General features: G+C 45.1%; 2 protein-coding genes across 3 annotated transcripts; one reads left to right on the top strand and one right to left on the bottom strand.

Moving 5' to 3' along the window:
- Window positions 1-1793: 1793 nt before the first annotated feature.
- Window positions 1794-14670, top strand: MLF2 (myeloid leukemia factor 2). Its single transcript, XM_083594061.1, has 9 exons — window positions 1794-2191; window positions 3800-3872; window positions 3988-4114; window positions 6653-6688; window positions 9225-9278; window positions 10192-10317; window positions 11285-11444; window positions 11983-12222; window positions 14010-14670. The coding sequence occupies exons 2-8, from the start codon at window positions 3823-3825 to the stop codon at window positions 12159-12161; spliced, it is 732 nt and encodes a 243-aa protein (XP_083450187.1). The 5' UTR covers window positions 1794-2191; window positions 3800-3822; the 3' UTR covers window positions 12162-12222; window positions 14010-14670.
- Window positions 14671-15864: 1194 nt separating this feature from the next.
- LOC310752906 (transcription factor HES-2-like) lies at window positions 15865-22401 on the bottom strand. Of its 2 annotated transcripts, XM_083594064.1 has the most exons (4): window positions 22210-22401; window positions 18119-18214; window positions 16520-16601; window positions 15865-16374 (listed from the first exon to the last, which is right to left on the bottom strand). In XM_083594064.1, the coding sequence occupies exons 1-4, from the start codon at window positions 22303-22305 to the stop codon at window positions 15962-15964; spliced, it is 687 nt and encodes a 228-aa protein (XP_083450190.1). In that variant the 5' UTR covers window positions 22306-22401; the 3' UTR covers window positions 15865-15961. The 2 variants fall into 2 exon arrangements, with proteins under 2 accessions (XP_083450190.1, XP_083450189.1); XM_083594063.1 differs by lacking the exon at window positions 22210-22401 and having other exon boundaries at window positions 18119-18472.
- Between the last annotated feature and the right edge of the window lie 968 nt (window positions 22402-23369).

Genomic DNA, 23369 nt, shown 5'->3' with positions numbered 1-23369 from the left:
ATGTCCTTAATAATGCCCTGTAGTTATTTGCTGAGCTTTCTGTCTAAGATGCATATGTATGCATCTTGTATTCAGATTAGGATAAAATTATCGCCACAATATTCACTACCTTTCAAATATGCAAATCAGCGCTGTGTATTCAATTTTAATGTATGAGTAGAAACTGAACTGGTTAGTTCAGCTGGGTCAGACCTTTAGCAGGCTGAAGCGGAATGAAATTACAGCAACTTTAGTCACGGCTGAATCCAAAACAAAACTGAGTCAAACACATCTAATGCATTAATTTCCTGACATTTTGTCTCGACTAAACACGTGCACGTGCACACACACACACTTCAAAGAAAGGCACAGAGAAAAAATTATCCAAATATTTTTGCTAGTTTTAATTTTTTTCACCTTCCCTTTTTTCCTGCTTTGTATTATGATAAAAAGTTCACAAGAGGAGGTTTTTGTATTTTCGTTTGTAATGTCCATCCTTTCTTCTCTCTTCCTCAGCCTCCTTCCCCTTTACACCTGTGTCCATGGGGCAACCAAGTAGAAGTCAGAAGTGCAGGAATATCACCTGTTTGATGAGCTGCTTTTCTGCCAAGTCCTCTAGAGGTCAAAGGCAGCGACTCTGTTCCTCGACATTTGCAAAAGTGAATTTGGGTACCTCAGACTGCTGCCTCTGTGGGCTGGTCCTCAGGATGCTATTTATCTATGCAGGTTTCAAATGCGATGCATGGAGGCGAACGAATCGCGTGGGTGGATCAAATCTGGGCTCGCGACACTGTCAACACATGCATTAAGGCTGTCAGTTCTGACAGCTGAAAGAGAACGGGAGACATTTGCCTTGGCTGTAACTTAGAATCATAGGATTTATTTATTTTTAAAGTTGGAAAGGACTCTGAGCATCATCTAGTCCAACCCCAAGCAATACAGGAATATGCAGCTGTCCCATACGGGGATCGAACCTGCAATCTTAAGTGCTATCAGCACCAGGCTTTTAACCAACTGAGCTATGCTATGTTTCCCGTTGATTTGAAATACTGCACACACCTGCTTTGAAACGCATTGCCTTCCACACAATGCCGTATGCAGTGGCGTAGCGTGGGTTGTCAGCACCCGGGGCAAGGCAAGTAATTTGCGCCCCCTAACCCGTGGATTTGCGCCCCCTAACCCATGGATTTGCCCTAACCCCAGATGTTGCGCCCGGTGCGGCCCGCCCCCCCTGCACCCCCCACGCTACGCCACTGGCCGTATGCACTCACCGCGTTCACACGTCCCAAGCAAGCAAGCAAGCAAGCAAGCAGGAGAGAGGCTCAAGAGCACCTTAAAATGATTTACACGTGCGCTGGCTGGAACCCGCAAAACCAGCTACAGGTTTATTGCTTTGCAGACGCGCTCAGCTGCCGTTCTGTGATGGTAGAGCGACCTCTACTGTTCACACGGGTGCGTTGCCGCTTCGGCGACTACTGCCAGGACCGGGGCATTCTCTCCCCATTCATATGAATGAAGTTGAAGCTGGACTGCAAGCAACCATTTCCTTGGCATCCAAAGAATTTATGTGGATGCATTTATTTTTGAATGTTCATTCGCCTGCATTGCAAGCCCCTCGGAATGCTGCACTTTCCCTTGTTGCAATCCCAGCAAACGACAGCAATGCGGGGGGGGGGATATTTTGCAAGCCCCTGGCTATTGCACTACAAGGCAAAGACCCACCATCGTGCAGCGGACTTCGCCCCAGATCCGGCTATGTAACTCCTTTCTCGAGGGTGGGGCTTTGAGGCTTTTGAGGGGGCGGGGTTTCTGACATCACATCCTGCTTGGGCCTTGTTGTGGGTTTTCTTTGAAAAGGAAAAATATCCTTTTGCTTGCAAAGGGGGATGCTAGCAGTATTTGTCTTTTCCTAAAAGAAGGTGGGGGGAAAGAGGGGTGCAAACTCGGGCGGCCTTGCTGGTGGCCCCGCGGGTGGCTTGCTTGGTGGCGGGGGTGTAGGATTTGGAACAAAGAAGCTTGTCTTTCCCCCCCCAACACACCAGCCTATTTGCAACAAAGAACATCTAGTGGGGGGGAGGCAGGCAAGGCAGGAAGGAAGGAAGGGGAAAAAAGGGATGCAGCATTAATCTTCCCCTTTAGGACTCGTGGCTGGAATAAATTCCGGGAGAGCAAGAAGCAGGAGACGACAGCAACAAAGGAGCTGGCCAGAGATGTGAGCAGTCCCCTTGGGGAGTCTTCCGTGGGGCTTGCAAGGATGGAGAGGGAGGGAGGCAGGGCGGGCGAGAGTTGTCCTGACAGGTTGGGAAAGGAGATGGGGAGTTAGCTCACAAAGCTCAGCGTCCAGAACCTTCCCCCACCACTCCGGATTTTCGGCCTGGGGCATCTTGGAGACGGATACACGATCCGGAATTGGGAAAGGAAGGTGTTTTTGGAGAGAGAAGTTGGTCCTTGCCTTAGGCCTGCTTCTGTCCCTCTGCCTCCCTCTCTCTGTTTAGATTACAGGGGCAAGCAGGTGTTATTGATGATGCTATGCACTGCAATAAGTGGATTTTGATGGAATTGCATTAATTGTACTGTTCTGTGCAAATAGTACTTTTTGCAGGTGTTGGTTCCTGATGTGAAATAACAATGTGATGTGTTGTTGTATTCTGTATTGCTAAACGTGTTAAGGGTGGGTTTATTTATTTTTGCATTTGTTTGCAGCTGACAAGAGTTGTGGTTGGAATTCAGAGTGGAGGAGTTTGTGCAAGGGTTTTCGGGTGGGGAGGGGGATAGTACTGGGCTACGTGAGCTCCAGGGAGTTGCATCCGCACTGGGATAGGAGTTGAGTATTTGTAGAGTAAGCAGAAGGTCTAGGACCTGAGCACTGCATTTGGAGGTGATGCAACTGCGAAGAGATGATGGATTGGTGTGCAGCAGCCTGGGCAGGTTTTTCTCTGCTGTCCTTACATGCACTGTTTGTTCACTCTGCTATTTAAATAGTTGGATTCCTCACAGCTGGTGGTAGGGTGGCTCGGTGTAAAGGGTGACCCTAGAGCCCTGTGCTTCTAGTGCAGGGGTAACAAACATGACTCCCATCGTCCAGCTGGCTGGGTTGATGGGAGTTGTAGTCTAACATCTGGAGGGTACCACATTTGCTTCCTCTCCTTTATTCTAAAGATGAGGGGATTTTTTGCAAGTGCGTCTAGCTGTGCAGTGATGAGAAGAGTGACTGTATACCTGCTAAGATTCTCTCTCTTCTTCATAGTTGTTAAAAGGTGCAGGAGCCCTCTTGTCCCTTGCAATTGGTTACCTCAATACTTATATACACACAGAGAGATTGTGAGTGAGTAGTTGCAGTTTATGTGTAGGAGAGAGAACAAAGATTGGGTGGCTTAGTGTGAAGGGAATTTCTCAATACCTTTTGAGACCTATCAGGAGAGTAAAGAGCAGTGATGGGGTATGTTGTCTAGTATGAATGAGGGCAGGCACATGTTCTTTACAATTCCTTATATTAATGGGGAAGGACTTGGGACTTGCATTGTATCACAACTTTAAAAATATACACAAACCCTTAACTAATGTCTAAAAATCATACAATGCCCTTTTAAAATGTGTTGGGGCGGGTTATTGGGTTGCTTTTGTTTTTATTTTGACTATGTGTTTTTACATTGTGATTTTATCTGGGGAACCTCCCTGAGACCTGCGGGTATAGGGCAATATAATAATAATAATAATAATAATAATAATAATAATAATAATAATAATATAGGACTGCATGCAAAGGGGGAGACTGGCCTTCATATAGATTCATATTCCTCTTTTGTTTCCAAATGAACAGCCCGCCCTGCATTTGAGGGAATTATGTTCCGGTTCATGAGAGATGGAGAGCCAGAGGACCCGATGTTTGTGATGTGAGTACTCTAGTTTTGCCTCCTGGAGGGAGGCAGTGGACAGAGGGGAGGGATAGGTTTGGTGTGAACTGCTTCAATACCTAACTCCCTTGTGTATCATCTCCTCTTCCTTCAGGGACCCTCTTGCCATCCACCACCAGCATGTGAACCGTGTGCTCTCAGGCGGCTTTGGTTATAGCCCCTTCCTCAGCATTGGCAACGGGACTGTCCCTGCAACACGCCAGACTAGCCGAAGAATGCAGGTAATGGAAATCCGGAGACTTTGACTAGGTCTGTTTCCCCCCCTTTGGTACGAATGCAAGTAAAGAAAGAGAGCCATATCCCTGTGCCATTTTTCTATCTAAATAATAATCAGCATTTTGAACATAGGAAAATATACCGAGTCAAATTGTTGGTCTAACTAGCCTGATTTGGCTACTCTGACTAGGAGTGGCTTTCCCAAAGTTTCAGGGAGAGATAATCTCCCTCACTTCTCTGCCTTTCAATTTGAGACTAGCAGAGATTTTCTGAAAAACATGTTGTGCCACTGAGCTTCAGCCTTGATTTTTTCCTCGCAGCTGTAGTACACAGGGTTGATGTTTCACCTTGACCCCAGGACATGCCTTGTAAGTCATAGCCTTATGACGTTCATTAGGATATCAGGTTCATACCCAGAAACACAGGCCCAAAGGGGGGCTTGTGGGAGTGGTTGGGGACAGGAATACCAAAGAAAGATGTCAAAAACATCAGAATGACCAGTTCTTGTGCCTTATTAAAGAAAGGTGTAGACTTACAGCAAATTAGCGTGCCAGGTCTCCCAGCCTTTACAGACACGGGACAGACATGGCAGCAAGGAGATGGCTTGTCCACACCCAAGAAACCCTCACGCCTTCTTTATTCGCAAAGCAACATTCACCACTTGGGCCAGGACTTCCCTTCAGATGAGGGCATAGGTGGCAAATACCCAAATCTTACAGATAGTTTCCCTTTCTGGGCTCAGAGCCCAGCACCCCAAGCCCACAGATCAGGATAACATCAAAGCAAGCCAGTTAGCTTATAGCAAAGCAAGTGAATAAAAACATATATGAGCTCAACTACCAATTAATTGTGGGGTTATCTTGACTACCAAGATGGCATTTGCAGAGCTTTTGGAACAGTTCACCTTGGGTTCAACACAAGAGAGATCCTATTGAACACATCACAAATTTGTTTGGGCTTTCAGTATCCTTAGTAAGTTGGTGTTATCCACAAACCTGGTTAATTTATTGTCTCCATGGGTGAACTGATGAGAAAAATACTGTAAATAGCAGAACCAGAACAGAGTAGCTGAGGGTGGGCGAACGGTTCAGTTTCGCCAGCTTTTCCTCCCGCTTTCTGTTCTTCATTCAGTTGCCAGTTTATAAGAAGCCAGGCAGTTTTACCACATGACTGATAAGGAGATTTAGGAGTACCGTATTTTTCGCCCTATAGGACACACTTTTTCCCCTCCAAAAATGAAGGGGAAATCTGGGTGCGTCCTATGGGGCGAATACAGGCTTTCGCTGAAGCTTGGAGAGCGAGAGGGGTTGGTGCGCACCGACCCCTCTCGCTCTCCAGGCTTCAGGAAGACATCCGCAGCCTAGGCAGCCCTGTGGGAGTTCCCGCAGGGCTGTCTAGGCTGCGGATAGCAGCCAGCCGCCCAGCGCGAGGGGCGCCCTGAAGCAGAGCACCCCTCGCACCAGGCAGACATCCACAGCGTGGGGAGCCCTGCAGGAGTTCCCCGCAGGGCTCCCCTCGCTGCGGATAGCAGCCTGCCGCCCAGTGCGAGGGGCGCCCTGAAGCAGAGCGCCCTGCGCGCCGGACAGACATCGGCCAGCCCCACAAGCTCGGGGGACAGCAGGGAGGCGCAGCGCCGCCATCCCGCTGTTCCTCGACCTGGCTCGGTTTCCCCGACCTGGTTTTGGGGGGAAAATAAAGGGGGTGGGAAATTTCCTTTATTTCCCCCCCAAAAAACTAGGTGCATCCTATGGGACGGAGCGTCCTATGGGACGAAAAATACGGTATTTAGTGTGGGGGTGAGGAAACAAAGGCCCTCCAGATGTTATTGGACACTAACTTCCATCAGCCCTGCCTGCAGGGCCAGTGTTCAGGTATGATTCCCCAGCCCTGCTAGTGAGGTATTTTTCAAAAGCATTTTGCAAGTCCATCGGGTTTCCTCTTTAAAATGCCAAATAATTTTTAAAGTGAAAAATGTTCACTTTCAAATATTTTTTGTTGAAACAAGACTGGACATTTTCTTGGTCTTCCTTTCACTCACCCACTTACAGCTCTTCTTTTAATAGTCCTACGTTCTCTTCCTGGTTCGCTGCTGGATTAGGGTTTTTGTGTAGGGTTTGTTTGTTTGTTTGTTTGTTTGTTTAAATCTTCATTTGGGCATTGCTTCCAGTTCTTAAATGAAGGGTCCTTGCCTTTTATAATTATAAGATTTTTTTTACTTACGTCTAACCTTTCTAATCTGTAGGGTGTGTTTTATTTGGCTTTCTATTATATGACATTATATAACCTGCAAGCTTCTTAAAGAGATTTGACCTTGCTTTTAAATTTCTTTTTAAATGCTTGTTCCACTTTTGAGAGATTCTCTATTTTGAAATTAAATTACTCGGATGATAGACTTGAGGAGCTGATGTCATGCTATAGCTCCCCCTCTTGACTCTCTTAACTGAGTGAGTGAGCCCCTTTGTTATTCTAAGATGTGGGTAGGAGAGATGTTTATTACAGAAGGGTAGCTTGTCATTGTTCTTTATGCCTCTGTCCTTTTACAGGCAGGAACTGTTTCGCCCTTTGGGATGCTAGGAATGGTAAGCCCTGCTGTTCTTCTCCCCACACAAGCGCAGTTCTCTGAATCTTTTCCTCTGATTTCTTCTGTTGCAGAGTGTAATCTCAAAATCATGAAAGTAATGATACTTGTAAATTCCTCGACAGAAAGGGAGAATGTGGAGGCTTACTCTGTTCTTATAGGAGAATTATAAAGGCCATGATAAAGGGGGGAAAGAATCCCCTTCTGCCTTTCAAGAGAAAAATAAAAAAAGAAGTCAAAAGCGGAGAAAATTTTCAATAGATTAGAATTTTGCAGAATGGCTTTACCTGCATGTGGGTTAAACCACAGAGCCTAGGACTTGCCGATCAGAAGGTCGGCAGTTCGAATCCCCGCGACGGGGTGAGCTCCCGTTGCTCGGTTCCTGCTCCTGCCAACCTAGCAGCTCAAAAGTATGTCAAAGTGCAAGTAGATAAATAGGTACCACTCTGGCGGGAAGGTAAACGACGTTTCCGTGCACTGCTCTGGTTCGCCAGAAGCGGCTGAGTCATGCTGGCCACATGACCCAGAAGCTGTGCGCCAGCTCCCTCGGCCAATAAAGCGAGATGAGCGCCGCAACCCCAGAGTCGGTCACGACTGGACCTAATGGTCAGGGGTCCCTTTAGCTTTACCACTGTAAGCCATAGGTAAGGTTTACTGTGGTTTAAAGGCTTTTTCTGCATGCTGGTGCATTAGAAGAAAATAGAATAATATAGAATCAGAGTTGGAAGGGATCTTGAGGATCATCTAGTCCAACCCTCTGCAATGCAGGAATATCCAGCTGTCTCTTATGGGGATCAAACCCCCAACCTTCCTGTTGTCAGCACCGTGCTCTAACCAACTAAACTATGCAATAACAAAGTAATGCAAAGAGGAAACTTTTGTGATGGTTTTTTTTCCTCCCCCACTCCTGCTGCTCTTGCACTGCCAGGAGCTAAGGTTTGGTTTTGCTTAGTATTATGTTCGAACCCACGCTTGTGGTTTGCGTCCTCCAAACAAACCATGAGAGAATGATAAGTCAATAACAATCCTTGGTTACAGCTCATAGTTTATTTGGAGAGAGATGAACCAGGGCCCTGGGTTTGGACATCACGAAACCATGGCTTCGCTCCCTGTAGTGCAGCAGGATTCTGAGCAGGGAGAGGAATGAAGGGGTTGTGATTTGCTCCCTGTTCACCGTTACATTGCGCGTTCACTTTTAAACCATAACTTAGCTATAGTTTAAAGTGATGTGTGATTGTGAATTTGGCTGTCTCGGGAGATTTTTCAGTCAAGATCATGGGAGTGGTAGGGAAAATGGACTGCTTATTTGGATAATGAGGGCACTCAGGGAGGTTAGCTGGAGAGAACTAGTAAGTGGGGAGAATCAACTTGCTCATTGTGTGAGCACAAACCATTTCCAAATGGCATTTGAATTTGACAAAACCAAATTGGACATTGGGCCATAGCCATGAGGCCAAAGAGACATCCAGGACTCCACACATTTTTGGCTTGGAAACTAAGTTCCTGGATATATTGTTTTTTACCTTGAATAACTTGGTGCTGGCTGCTTAGTTTCAGAGTAATCGATAGTGTGCAGATCTTGCTGTGCTGACTGATATTCCAAAGAATATTTAGCCTAAATGTGAATATGTCCAAATTTGAGATGGAATCCAATGCACTAAGGACATTTACTGATGTAGATTTAATTTAAATTTCCTACTCTAAAAATTGTGGCTTTCCCGATTCCTTCTTTTGTATGATGTTGTGTGCATGAAGTAACAACTTGTAACTCTAGCACTGTAAATATAGAACGGGGGTGTGTGGCAATGTTGTGTATTGACCAGAGTTTGGACTAGGTAGCCCTAGATTCAAATCAGTGTTCTGACATGAGGCTCACTGGGTGACCCTAAGCCACTCAGTCTCTGTCCTAATTTAGTAAATCTTTGTCTTAAATTAGACTGAGCAAACAGGAGGGATTGTGAGGACAAAAAGAGTACAGTGCCTTCAGTTTTACGGAGAAAAGGCTGGAGCTGTTAGTTGCTCCTGAGTGTAATCCAGAGTATGTCCCTTGGGTTTCGGGCAGAGATGGGGAGCTGGATCTCACCAGGGGGGGCAGATCCTTTTATCAACACACCCCTTTGCACAGTAGGCAGCATTCCAACCATGCAAAAGCCAGAGGTTTCTACATGCATGCATGTCCACAATCACACTCCATCCAGGAAAGCAAAAGGCACTGGCATAGTTCAAAGGCAGAAGTGCTCCGTGAGGGTGCAGGCTAGGCCTGTGAGTCCTGTAGCCCAAAGAGAGAAGTTCCCCATTCCTGATTTGGGGCATAGTCACCCTTGAAACGGTACTGTGCACTCATGAGGGTCTGGCAACAGTCTTGACTTAGTTAGCAATGGCAATATTTGATATTTGCAGGTGTTCATGTAAACAATTTTTTTTTTTAAAAAAAAAGGAGTAGAAACTCTGTTCATTCTATCAGAGCATCATTTGTGCCTTCATTGACTGATCACTCTCCCCAAACCTCAGCTCTTTTCCTATACTCTTTCCTTCAGGCAGGTGGTTTTATGGACATGTTCGGAATGATGAACGATATGATTGGGAACATGGTAAGACCCCCTGTGTGCATTCCTGTTGCATGGTATGAACCCTGTGTTTGCATCTTTCTGTTCAGTTGCACCACGGTCATCCCCAACAACTGATCCCATGACAGAAGTGACACAGCTGGGTTTGTGATGAGCTGCTGCATGACATCCGCTGCACGGCTTGGGTGACTTGTAGACGTGGCTGTGACTTTGCTGCCCCGGAAGACAGATTCTTGCTTATGCCCAGGGCTCTGTGTACGTCACAGTTCTATTGTAGTGCGCACACAAACCCCTGCAAAAAATGCAAATCAGAGCGTAATATTGGGAACAGAATTCTTGAGGATCTTGGTTATCACTGTGAGAAGATATGCTTGAAATTAATACCTGCTGGAATCTCAGCCAAACTGGTAGTTGAATAAAATTTCCAGCTGCTGGATTCCAGTGCCCTGCCTAGATCATTATCCCGTCTTCCCTGACCCACAAACCCAGAGTAGATTTTGCAAAGTGGCAACAGCTGCAGAGTAAGACTCATAAAAAAAAATCTATAAATTTCTGGCCTAGTTTATACAAGTTACAGAACTCTGATTGCTTGTAAGCAGAATTTTATTTAAATTTTTATTCCCCGATGTAGGGTGCACACAGCCCTCTTGAGGCCTTTGTGGGTAAAGTGGTGACAAATCAGCTTTTAAGCATGTGCAGAGTTAGTTAATATTTTCTCCTAGTTCCAAACAAGTTGTGCCCCATTCTTGCTCCTTGAATAGTGTAGGAGGGGAGACACCCCCTTTCAATACATTTTTCAAAATGTCAAGAAAAACCCAGAAAGCCAAAGGAGGGGAGACTTGTTTGCAGAAATGGTGGCTTTCATTCTGTAGTCACACGAGTTCTGTGGATGACTCCAGTAACGCTACTCACCACCTTTGATCTTTTGCGTGTCCAGGAGCACATGACTAGTGGTTCCAACTGCCAGACGTTTACCTCTTCAACTGTCATATCCTACTCGAATCTGGGGGAGGGCCCCAAAGTCTATCAGGAGACCTCAGAGACACGCTCTGCACCTGGTGGGGTAAGAAAGAGACTGTTTTCTTCTACTAGAATTTTCAACAAGTCCATGGATTGCTGGTCCCACTGGGTGTATAGGCATTGTTATAAGAAAAAAGCTGCTCTTTCTCCCTTATGGAGTACCCAAGAGCCCGTATAGAGTCCTTATGTAGGTTCTCTATCGGTAGGAGAAACTAATAGAGACCAACCAGAGAATATTGAGAAGCAAAGCAGCTAGTAAGCTTGATCTTTATTAAACTGTTGCAACAGAGTCCTCACTCACCACATGCAGGAGGGAGGAGGAACCCAGAACAATGGTGCACAAGCCCATATATACTTTTGAAATTGCCACCCTGTAGCTCAAGGCCACCCCCCAATACATAATACATACATCACTGGAGGGGCGGTCTACAGCAGAATCATGTCTGGCAGGAAACCTGTTGATGGGTTTACCTGGAGAGCCTGGCCATTCTTTTGTGATGATATATACTTAATTCCTGAGTCCAGATCACAGGCCCTATTAATACCCAAATGTGCCCTTAAGGCAGGATTTGTGAGCACAGAGACAATGGGGAGGCTTTTCCCATTTCCATCCAAACTGCAGAGGAATATCTGAGGTCACTGAAAGATTCAAAATGGCTTTAGGACTGTATTCCTGTACTGTTTCAGACATGTGGTTTATATATTTATGTATGTGTTTCCTGGTGCATTTCTGAACATTTATATCTTAGACCTTATAATTCTCATAACAGCATGAATGCAGACTGGGTGTGCTGAGGGTCAACATACAAGATTCGGAATCTCTGGTGGGTTTATGTTTTCCGGTGCAGGATGAATTCTTATGTAGGGCCAACAGATTTGATGACTAAAATTACCTGCTGTGAAATTTGAGGCAAACCACTTGGCTTCCGTTTGGGAAGATCCAGGGAGTTAAAAGGCTAGCAAAATAGTTCCACAACCCCAAATTTACAACTTTGTTCTCTTGTCCTTAGATCCGGGAGACCAGGCGGACGGTGCGAGACTCTGACAGCGGTCTGGAGCAGATGTCTATTGGACACCACATCCGGGAACGCGCGCACATCATGCAGCGCTCGCGCAATCACCGCACGGGTGACCAAGAGGAGAGGCAAGACTACATCAACCTGGATGAGAGTGAGTGTTTCCCTCTGGCTCCTCCCCTTCCTCCAGACAGTCTGCTCAGCCTCACCCTCCCACTCAGTGGCCTCCTCTCCCCCCTTCCTGTTTTCAGTACGTTTTGAATTGTGCTCCCAGTACGTTTCCGAGCACAATTCAAAGTGTTGGTGCTGACCTTTAAAGCCCTAAACGGCCTCAGTCCAGTATATCTGAAGGAGCATCTCCTCCCCCATCGTTCTGCCCGGACATTGAGGTCCAGCACCGAGGGCCTTCTGGCGGTTCCCTCACTGCGAGAAGCCAAGTTACAGGGAACCAGGCAGAGGGCCTTCTCAGTAGTGGCGCCCGCTCTGTGGAATTCCCTCCCACCAGATGTCAAAGAGAACAACTACTACCAGACTTTTAGAAGACATCTGAAAGCAGCCCTGTTTAGGGAAGCTTTTAATGTTTGATGTATTACAGTATTTTAATATTTTCTTGGAAGCTGCCCAGAGTGGTTGGGGAAGCCCAGCCAGATGGGCGGGGTATAAATAATAAATTATTATTATTATTATTTCAGGTGATGCCGCTGCGTTTGACGACGAATGGAGGCGAGAAACATCCCGCTTCCGGACGCAAAGAGGGCTGGAATACCGGCGCCACGAGGGAAGCAATGGCCGCCGGGCTGAAGGGGCCCGCCTTGCTATTCAGGGACCTGAAGATTCTCCAACCAGACAGTCGCGCCGGTACGACTGGTGAACCCAGAGCAGACTTAAGGGGGGTGTGATGCGGTCACCCCCAAATCTACCTTCATGCTCTTGTAAGTCTTAACCGTTGCCCTTCGCATGCATGCTGTGCCCCAGGGTATGCCTGCCCAGCTTCTCAGTTGGGGTACAAGCTGGCGAACCTGACTACTTTTTCAGTGCAGCATTGGGCCTGTGACTTACCTCTGTGCCCAGCAGTGATCACCTTCAATTTTTTTAGTATTTTTAAAAACACACACACACACATACTGGCATATACAGGGAAAAAGCATGCACATGTTCTTGGCTAGGCCTTAAAGTTGGTGATATTTACAGAGCATGAGAGGACGTTAAGGTGCAGCAGGCTGCCACAAGTCGGGCATAGGAGGGAGTTGTGGATAAGAAGAAACCTGAGCTTTCTGGAAGGAGGGTTGTTGCTCTTCGTGTGTCAGAAGCAGAGGCTTCTGGGAATTGCAGAGAATGAGGTGTGGTTGACGAGGGAGTATTTTGATAAAATCTAATAAAACGCTTCGAAACAAAGCAGGGTATATGATTCATCTGGTGGCTCCTGGTGCAATTCTGTTTCTGAAAAGAAGCCTGATAGAGCTTTGCCATTACCTTTATGGGAGGCCATCAGGGAGCGCTATGCATGCTACCCTGAGTCTTGAGCAAAGACAGTTTGCAGGGCGGAAAGTTAGTCCAAGGCCCTTTGCAGCCCTGGAAGTAGGTCCCAGAGGTTCCATGCTTTTTCCAGTCAGGATCTCATTGTGGAGAGAATAAACAGCTAATGCTTGTGCTTCCACTGAGCACCCACAAGAATTGAGTGTTGCACCATCTTTTCAAAAATAATCTTATTCTGCTGGGCTGCTCATCTTCCCAAAGGCAAACTTGGCTGCAGCCACGATTGTTGGTAACATAAGGAAGGGAGGAATCTAAGGGCACCATCACATCATCAGATTGCAGCCACACTTAGAAATAAATCCAAACCTGTTTCAATGAGGTTTATTTCAAAGTGAATAAATTTGTTGCCTTGGTTTGAAATGGGGCAACTGCCATCACTTCTCTTCCGGAAGCTTTGGAATGATTGCTTTTAGAGGCTTTTAAGGTTTGTCTTGCAAAGGGAATTTCCTTCTCACACAACCACAGTTGAGAGCAAGGGAGGCTGTAGTATGGAAATGTTGTAAGTTAGGGTTGGGGGAAAGCAGATGTTGTTAAAAAGACTCCAGCTCCCATCATCCCTGATCACTGGCCATGCTGGCTGGGGATGATGGGAATTGGGGGTCCAGAAAAATCTGGAGGACCACAAAATAGTCCTCCCTGGCCTGAGCCATGAGCAAGGTACACATACCATGCCAGGAACTAGGCACCTGAGCTGCTTTAAAAAAAAAGCAAACTTGGATTTAGTTTCTGCTGATAGGTTTGATTGAATGAAAGCAAATTCTCATTTGGCTCAAGTGGCTAAAGATGCTTTAACAGTGTTCAAAGCTAGAGGTTGACTTACTGAGGTGGTACATTTCAGATTAGCAGCTGGGAAATTCCATGGCTCCAGTCAAAAAGAAGAAAAAAGTCTTCCACAGAGAAGATAGATGAGGGGGGGGGAGTTCTAGCCTACAGTCTCTCTGAGAGGCCAGGTTTTTGTGTGTGCAGGAGCTTTCCTATAGAGAGGAAAATTCCGCTGTGTGAGCCCCAACCTGCAATCTGAAATTGTACAGCCCTGAAACAAATTGATCATCCCCGTGAGATCTCAGCCATGGGGGTTTTGCACTGAGTTTCCTGTTTTTCTCGCTCACTGTTCCTCATTTCCCTTCTGTTCCCTTTCTGATTTCTATTGTTTCTCTTCTTCTCCTCTCACCCTCTTGCTCAGGTACAGACAGTGAAACTCTGATGGCGAAGCCCCTACGAAACATCACTTGGACCTTCCTCAAGTTGAATACTAGCCTCCTGCCCCTCTTTTAAGATATAAATTAAGTGACTAACTCTCTCTCCACAGTTGTACTCCTTGCATAGAGCGGGTGGCCAAGGGAAATGGGAGGGACCTTGTCCATGAATGAGTGACACATCAATTTTACTTCGTTCTTTTTCCTCTTAACTCCTCCCTGCCCTTCACTGAGCTACCCAATCCCTCCCCTTAGTGTTTTTTGGAGGGGTGCAGGAGTGGTCTCCCTCAGTTTTTGCCACCCCCTCTATTTCCTGCTCCAAGTTTGGCTGGTTCCGAAGTTTGTATTTAATCTACCCACCCACCTCAAGTGGCAACCAAGTAAGGAAACCTGTTGACCTGCTATTAGTTTCAAGCACTTGGAAAAATAACCTTTAGTCGCCTTTGCTCTTGGCCTGCCTGCCTGCCTGCCTGCCCTGGAAATGGGGTATGTATGAAAGGGTGGAAGGGATCAGGTGAGGTGTGGACAAACAAAACAGGCCCTACCTCTCTGCCCCAATCCAGTCAGCTCCCCATCTTATAAAATTTGATTTCGTGAAACTTGTAACTAGATGTTTACTGAGTTGAATAAAGAAATGGAACCTGTAAAGCAAGTGGAGTCGGCCTCTATCTCCCATCATTGCGTCTCTTGAGTTCTCAAGGGATACAGAGCCGCTTGTTGGCTTTGTGTGACACTATTCTTTGAACACCTGGCCTCAAACGTCCGCATTTCCTCTTATGAATCAGTCAGTTTGACAAGCTGTGCGTATGGCTAGTTTTATTAAAAACCTTTACCCTTTCTTCCCAGTGCGTGCGACTGTTTGCAAGATGGAATCCTTGACAGAACAAGAGTAGCACTAAATCCCCGGGCCCTGAAGTTGTAATCTTGATCAGAATGAAAATGGCCTGTTTTCCTTCTCCCTCAGACTGGCAGCTCTTGTGAGGAATACTTAATATTCTGCCTGGACATTGCTAAACACTGGAGGGTTAAGTTCTTTACAACTATTGCTTTAAAATGGATCTCTTAAAATACATCAAGTGTCCCTCTGTCATATTCAGCATTATACCAACGAAACATGGAATTAGCTCTGGCAGATTAGGTAGGCAACCAAACATATTCTACTGTGTTAATAATTGCACGTAGCAAGCAAGCCTCAGAAAGCATTGCCAATGGATCCTTCCAAGCTAGGTCCAGTGTTCACAGCATGTCCATCGTTTGCCATAGCACTTTATGACTCTACTGAGAAGTAGGGCTTGTCTCTGTGTATTCATCTTACTTGCCCTAAGCTGCTGTAGGTAACTGAGCTACAGATTTCAGAGGCTCATTAAATGGCAAAATGTCCATCTGAGACAAAGGTGAGTTCATATTTGGAGCTGAAACCTTTTGCTGAAGCCTTCAGTGTCACAGTTCAGAAAGCCATCTCGTTTTGGGAAGGCAGTTCTGCTTTGTTTCATACTTGATCTACCGCAGTTGGATGTCTTGAGTGAGGCCAAACCTCTTTATTGAGCAAGTGTGTGTCATTCAATTTTGAAACTTAAGTGGTCTGCATAAAATAATATAAAAACATTCATTTAAAAATAGGAACTTTAGAACAGCAGACAATAAAACAATCAATATACAGTCAAACCTTGGATCCCGAACACCTCCGTTTTGGAATGTTTCTGCTCTGCACTGAAAACCCGAAAGTAAATGCTCTGGTTTTCAAATGTTTTTCGGAAGCCAAATGTCCAATGCGGTTTCCGCTTGAGTGCAGGAAGCTCCTGCAACCAATCAGTTGTCGAACATTTCGGAAGCCGAAAGAGCTTCCGGAATGGATTACATTTGACAACTGAGGTTTGATTGTATAGATTAAAAAACAAATGTCCACAACAAATTACAAGTCACTTTTCCGGAACGTCATTCACCACGGTCTCCACACGTGGGTGGTTGTAGCAAGCAAGGCTGGCTGAATCCAAGGTTTCTGTAGCTGGGGCAATAGCATAGAAGCTGAATACTGCAACCAAGACCCAACCGAGAGAGTGTGGGAGTCTGAATCCAAAGGAGGCCCTGCAGGCATTAGAGGAGATGCCCACAGAAAGGAAGGTTGGTGGGAGGCGAGAGAGTCTGCCTTGCCTGGTTGCCAGGCCTTGAGGGCTGGTGTAATGGTAGACCTGGGCCCTGAAATCCTTTCCAAATGTTGTAGGATCTGAGATTTCATCTCCTGTGCCGAAGAGGAGCCAGCTGAGTTAAGGAAGGTACAGATGGTATCGACGCAGTGGCAGTAACCAGAAACAAAATCTTGACTATCTTGCGGAATGGAAGCAGCAACTGCACCTGGAGAGGAGAGGAAAGTTAGGAACAGGAGCTTCCTTGCCAGACAATAAGCAGCAGCCTGAGTACTGGCGCTCAGCATCTTTTACATGGCCTTCCTTGGCCTTGTGCCAGGCAGAAAGAAGGGCTCAGGAAAAATGCTTCTCACCTTGCTTCTTCAGCCTGCGCAGCTGCTGCACCGTCGTCTCCAGAATCTCTGCCTTCTCCAAACGTGATAAGGCTCTGGCGTTCTGTGGAGGATAAAACACAACAGCCCAAAACACATCATCTTTTTTTAAAAAAACCACAGAGCCTAGGGCTTGCCGATCAGAAGGTCGGTGGTTCGAATCCCCATGACGGGGTGAGCTCCCGTTGCTCGGTCCCTGCTCCTGCCAACCTAGCAGTTCGAAAGCACGTCAAAGTGCAAGTAGATAAATAGGTACCGCTCCGGCGGGAAGGTAAACAGCGTTTCCATACGCTGCTCTGGTTCACCAGAAGCGGCTTAGTCCTGCTGGCCACAGGACCCGGAAGCTGTACGCTGGCTCCCTCGGCCAATAAAGCGAGATGAGCGCCGCAACCCCAGAGTCAGCCACGACTGGACCTAATGGTCAGGGGTCCCTTTACCTTTACTTTACCTTGAGCTTTGGGAAGGGTTCAAAAGTGAATTCATTGCACACAGAACTTACTGCACTGCATTGGTTCCCTGTTCTTGGCACAGAAATGGATCGGTTAAGCCCTAGCTGTGCAGCGCAGCTTTCCATTTAAAAAGCAGGGGAAAGATATGTCCAAATTCTGCAACTTTACATAATCTTTATTATTTGCAACATTTAGAGAGGAAGCAAGGAGTTATGCTGAGTGTTTGGCTCTTGCATAACTGATTATTACTCGGCTATCTTCTTGTCTTCTGAAGATTTCAGAGGTAGCCCACACCCTTTCAAGCACCCACACAGCCCTGCCCTTTCCTGGAGGTTATGGCCTGTGTACTTTCTATGTTTCTAGTTTACACTAGTTTGTCTAACAGTAGTAGCAATAATAATAATAATATAATAAATTTTATTTATACCCCGCCCTCCCTGGCCAGAACCGGGCTCAGGGCAACTAACACCAATAAAATTTCAGTAAAATCATAATAAGAAAAAAACAACACCAATTTAAAATACAGGTTGAAATGCAATTTAAAATGCAGCCCCATTTTAAAAGTCAAAACCATAAAGGGAGGGAAACATAAGGGTCAGACTGAGTCCAAACCAAAGGCCAGGCGGAACAGCTCTGTCTTGCAGGCCCTGCAGAAAGATGTCAAGTCTCGCAGGGCCCTAGTCTCTTGTGACAGAGCGTTCCACCAAGTCAGGGCCAGTACTGAAAAGGCCCTGGCCCTAGTTGAGACCAATCTAACCACCTTGCGACTTGGGACCTCCAAAATGTTGTCATTTGTGGACCTTAAGGTCCTCTGCGGGGCATACCAGGAGAGGCAGTCCCATAGGTACGTGGGTCCTTGGCAGCATAGAGCTTTAAAGGTCAAAAGCAGCACCTTAAACCTGACCCTGTACTCCACCAGTACAGGAGATTGATAAGTAATTTTTGCAAGGGATCGCCCAAATTGTATTTAAAATGCTTTTGTTGCCATAGACAATTGCAGCTAAACTTTTGGACTGTGCAGCGGGGAGGGTGTTGCTCTTGCAGATACCAGCACCTCTCAAATCTAAGGAACCGAGTTAAGTTTTGGCCACGTTGGTAGGTTGTTTCCGAAAAGACTGAACTCTCCATTTACCTGCTGATCAGGGAGCTGCTGAAGGAGCTTCCGCAGCTGCTCCAGGCTTGCATTAATGCGGGCCCTGCGACGTTTCTCAATCAGTGGCTTGATGGACTGGCAGAAGCGAGTAGGGAGAAAAACAAAACTTATCAGAAAACTGAAAGGCAACAAATCTAGGGTATGCCCTGCGCTATGTGCTGGATTAACAACTTGAGGCAATCCCTTAATTGACATGGAGACCATGAACTCCTGAGCCTAGCCACACCTATGTCCCCAACACCTGCCCGCCCCTTGTCCCTCAGAAACAGTACTTCTGTCTTGTCAGGATTCGACCCCCACCTACCCCCAAGTTAAATTGTGGAGAATTTCATCTATCCTTATATATATAATTTTTATAAGCCTTTTTAACATACCATTTTCAACAGTAATTAAACATACTTTTACATCTTATTCAAATTTTTGACTTCCATCAATCCTGTCTGAAAATTTTCCAATCTAATCTCTCAGTACGCATTTCTAATCTTCCCTATTACATTTCAAACTCATAACCAATTTCTCTATCTTTTTATACTTTGTAACACTTTGTATATTTCTCCTTACAAAACTTCTTGTAGTCCTACTAGCATAATTTGTTGATTACAGTTGCTCTTCAAATAATTCATATACTTCTTCCAATCTTTTGTAAATCTCTGGTCCCGCAGGTTTCGAATCCTTCCTGTCATTTTGTCCAATTTTGCATAGTCCATTAATTTCATCTGCCCTTCTTCTTTCGTCGGAATTTCTTCTTGCTTCCGCTTCTGGGCTAATAATACTCTTGCCGAGAATTCCCTTTATCCTAGGCCAAAGTGTGAGGAGAAGTTACTCCTCAGAGTCAGGGCTTTTTTCCAGCTGAACTTGCCAGAATTCAGTTCCGGCACCTCTCAAGTGGGTGCCACTGTCATTTTAAGAGAACAAGGGAGGCGTTCATGGTGAGCTCTGGCACCTCTTTTTCTAGAAAAATCATCATCATAAACCTTCATTACGGTCCAGAGACCCAACAAATCTTTGCAAAGCAATACACTATTCATACAGCCTACCTCCAGGTTAAACAAGCATTTAGTTCAGAATATAGGGATCATTGGTTCTTGCAACCACCGATAAAAACTTTGCCACTGCTAATGTTCTAGCGTTTGTCCAGTCTTCCAATAGGAACCTGACATAGTGAGCCTCTGATTTTCCCGAGAAAGGTACCAGCAAGGTTAATATCAGTTCAGCCCTGGCTTGCTCATATTTTGCACAGTGCAACAAAATACGTTTTATGGAATCGATGTCTTGAGCGCACGAGCAAAGTCTGTCCTGGTAGGGAACTCCTCTCAACCTGCCATCTGGAAAAATAGCCCGTCTTACAGGGCGATGTGGGGTGGGGTGAGCCAGGAGACCCATGGTAATATAAAGCTGCTGTGTTGACCTGCTGGGTAAATGTGCCCTGAGCATATGATCTGCCCATTAATTTATTTTTGGTATTAAAAATGAGTTCACAGCCCAAGAAAGATGTAAAGGTATTTCTGTATGCCACAACTGCTGCTCGGATTTTAATAGCCAAAAAGTGGAGAACACAAGAATTACCAACTGTGGAAGAATGGCAGATGAAGATGATGGACTTTATGGAGCTAGCTGAACTCACTGGGAGAATCTGCGACCAGAAAGAAGAGGAAAGAAGAGGAAGATTGGAAGAAATTTAAAGACTATTTGAATAAATGTTGTAATATTGAAGACTAGAAGTTACTTGAAAGTACTAAATAGGCCTAGGTTTAAATTAGAATATAATTAAATAAATGAGATATAGAATGTTAAGAAAAGTTAAGAAATTTGATTATAATTGGAATATTGTTTTTTGAATAAGATATTGGAAAACTGCTACATTTAGTTACAAGGAAATTCAGATGGAAGAGATTAGAGGAAGTCAAGTAATATGTTTATGAGGTTGGAAGTTTAATTAATTTTTATTGTTTATGTGTTTGTGGTTATATTTTTTGTTATTATTCTTTTTATTTGTTTTATTTCCTTTTTTATTGGTTTTATAGTATGTGCTGTTTTTGTATGAAACTTAATAAATATTATTGGGGGAAAATAAAAAAAATAAAAATGAGTTCACAGTCCTTTCACACAACAGTTCAACAACCTAGTTTCCTCTTGCTTTCTTCCTTTCAACAACCTGCATTGCTGAACCACCCAGAGAGGAGATTCTGATTCACCTTGCCTGCCTTGCAAAGCTGAAACGGATTTGTATCCACTCTGTGCCACAGCTGCTTGTCTTTACTGTATAATTTTGAATTTTGGAGCTGGGGAAAACACACACGTGCAAATGCTCTGAACTGATGCCATTACCAGCACATAGACTTAATTGTACAGTGTGTCCTCAGAACACAATTCCAAGCCTGTTTACTCAGAAACAAATCCCCTGAAATTCAATGGATCTGCCCCCCACCTCCCATATTGCGTGGAAAGCCTGTTGAATGGCTTGGATAAGACCCTTCCTTCCCTGGATCCCAAAATAATCTGCCATCTGTCCCTCACCACTCCAGATTATCCACCAAGCACACCAACAAAGCTAATCATTTCTCAGTAGCAATGTTAAAAGGTTTGGGGAGGAGGAGGGGAGTCTGCGAGACTGATGGCAACAACAGAGAAGCTATTTCCATATCGATCATTAATTTATGCAAATGTGCTTGCTTGGCATTGGCTTTCCTGGCAGTGTCCAGCCCCACAGTTGGTGCAAGATGGCCATGGTGGCTCACAGGTGAGGAAAAAGGACTCTACAGAAAGGGGCAGTGTGGTGTAGTGGTTAGATCGTTGGTCTAAAACCTGTTTAAACAGGACTCTAAGGAAAAAGGATTTGATGAAAGTGGTTCAAAGTTTGAATTAGAGATATTAAGTAATGATTTAAAATTTTTGTCTGAAATGTATAAATTGATGCTTGAATGGCATTTGAAGGACGAGGAGGTTAAGTCGGTTATGATTCACTGGGCCAAAGATTTTGGGTATAATATACAGCTCAGCGATTGGGTAAAATTATGGAAAGAAGGTTTAAAATTTACTGCATGCAATGCCCTAAAAGAAAATGTGATGAAAATGATGTATAGATGGTATATTACACCTGTTAAGTTAGCGAAAATGTATAAAGTCAGCAATAAATGTTGGAAATGTAAAGAAAAAGAGGGAACATTTTATCACATGTGGTGGGAATGTAAAAAGGTGAAATGCTTCTGGGAGATGATATATAATGAGATGAAAAAAAATGTTGAAATATACATTTATAAAGAAACCAGAAGCATTCTTATTGGGCATTATTGGGAGTGATATAAATAGAAAGGAATATAAGCTCTTTTTATATGCAATAACAGCAGCAAGAATATTATTGGCCCAAAAATGGAAGCATGAAGAATTACCGACGATTGAAGAATGGAGGATGAAGTTAATGGACTATGCAGAACTAGATAAACTAACAGGAAGGATTCGAAACTGGCAGGACCAGAAATTCACAGAAGACTGGAGTAAATTTACGGACTATTTGAAAAGTATTTGAAGATCAGACGATGTTTGTAGGTTTGCAAGAAGTTTTGTGAGGAGTATTATTGGAAGTATTGCAAAAATGGAGAAGGGGGAGGATGATTTGTTAAGAGATGTAAAGGCAATATAAAGTTAAGAAATGCATAAGAAGTGGTTAAAACGGTGGATCATCAGAGGTGCTGATGGAAGTCTAAAAAGATTGTATAAGTGATAAATTTTGTGGTACATTGTATGTTAAAATCAATAAAAATTATTTGGAAAAAAAGATCGTTGGTCTAAAACCTGGGAAACAGGGTCTCTAGTCCCCCACTCACGCATGAAGGATAAAAATGGGGAGAACTAGGTGCAGCATCTTGGAGGAGAAACGCATAGGTGCCATCACATGTCCCTGAGTGAAAAGTCCTAGAAGTTCACCTGCAGTCAATCCGGGGCTCAGGTGCAGCCCTAGTTGAATGCTACCTCTTTGGCGCACGATTCTGGGCAAAACGGGACTTTGCTCTGTTAGATGCTGCGAATGCGATCAACCGGCGGAAGGAGATGAGGCATCTCTGTTTCCTTACCTTTCGGTAGAGGCTGTTGGGATGCTTCGATTTCCTTGCAGACCCTCCGCTTTTGCCCAGACCCTTTGACTCTGCCTGGCCCGCTGCCGGCTCCATGGCCCTGTCTCCTGGAGACTGCGCGAAGCAAGAGCAAGGTTGGCTTTTTCGTTTCGTTTTTAATTGGCTCGATGCGCCGTTTTCATTCCTCTTAAGTAAAAGGGATTCACGCCTCCTCCTTCCAAGGGGTCAGCAGCTCCTCCTCTGGTCGGTGGAAAGCCGCCTTCCTTAGCAGATGCTCCAGCCCCTCCCTCTCTTCCACACACACACAAACACACACCTCAAAACCCTACAAAAGGACTGCAAAACTTTGGCACCGGTTTGGAGTGAATCAGACAATGTTGGATTTCTGGGTGTTAACTATGAACCCCGGTTTGATGTATCAATTCTCAGTTTGGGGAGCTGTGCAAAACAAGGGGTTCATGCTACAAAACTCTGCCACTGGTTTGGAAGGGTCAGCAATTCTGGGGTTAATGAAGCTGTTTTGCTTCTATCCAGCTGAAGATGCTGGTACAACCTCCCCCCACCTGGTGCTCTCAGGTGTTTTGCACTATTCCCATCTGCCCCAGCCAGCACCTGGGGTCTTAAAAGTGCTTGAGTGTGGAAGGCACCACCAGGGCCGGATTTAAGTTTGATGAGGCCCTGAGCTACTGAAGGTAATGGGGCCCTTTATATGTCCAGCTGTCCTTTGTCAACAACAAATTGTTGCTGTTTTTTTTGTGTTGAATATATGCTATATGGTAATTTATGGACCTAACAGGTATCTAAAGCCATTTGCACGTAACAAAATATGTATTTTATCAAAGTAATTGTTGAACTGAAATACAATTAAGAAGTATATTAATACAGTAGTACCTCGGGTTACATATGCTTCAGGTTACAGACTCTGCTAACCCAGAAATTGTGCTTCAGGTTAAGAACTTTGCTTCAGTATGAGAACAGAAATCGTGCTCTGGTGGCACGGCAGCAGCAGGAGGCCCCATTAGCTCAAGTGGTGCTTCAGGTTAAGAACAGTTTCAGGTCAAGAACAGACCTCCGGAACGAATTAAGTACTTAACCCAAGGTACTACTGTAGTGAAATACAATTAAGAAGTATATTTTTGGGGGCCCCCAAGAGAGTGGGG

The sequence above is a fragment of the Podarcis filfolensis genome (genome assembly GCF_964270895.1).
Source record: "Podarcis filfolensis genome assembly, chromosome: 17".
Lineage (NCBI taxonomy): Eukaryota > Metazoa > Chordata > Lepidosauria > Squamata > Lacertidae > Podarcis > Podarcis filfolensis.
The sequence above is the reverse complement of the archived record's forward strand: the minus strand, read 5'-3'. Positions and strand labels throughout refer to the sequence as shown.

What these genes read in the sequence shown, in the direction of transcription:
- MLF2 (XM_083594061.1), top strand. Translation starts at nt 3,823, where the DNA reads ATGTTCCGGTTCATGAGAGATGGAGAGCCAGAGGACCCGATGTTTGTG. An exon ending in AGACTAGCCGAAGAATGCAG is followed by an intron (nt 4,115 to 6,652) that starts GTAATGGAAATC and finishes GTCCTTTTACAG; the next exon opens with GCAGGAACTGTTTCGCCCTT. An exon ending in CTACATCAACCTGGATGAGA is followed by an intron (nt 11,445 to 11,982) that starts GTGAGTGTTTCC and finishes TTATTATTTCAG; the next exon opens with GTGATGCCGCTGCGTTTGAC.
- LOC310752906 (XM_083594063.1), bottom strand. Translation starts at nt 18,343, where the DNA reads ATGGTCTCCATGTCAATTAAGGGATTGCCTCAAGTTGTTAATCCAGCA. An exon ending in AGCAGCTCCCTGATCAGCAG is followed by an intron (nt 16,602 to 18,118) that starts GTAAATGGAGAG and finishes TATCCTCCACAG; the next exon opens with AACGCCAGAGCCTTATCACG. An exon ending in GCGCAGGCTGAAGAAGCAAG is followed by an intron (nt 16,375 to 16,519) that starts GTGAGAAGCATT and finishes TCTCCTCTCCAG; the next exon opens with GTGCAGTTGCTGCTTCCATT.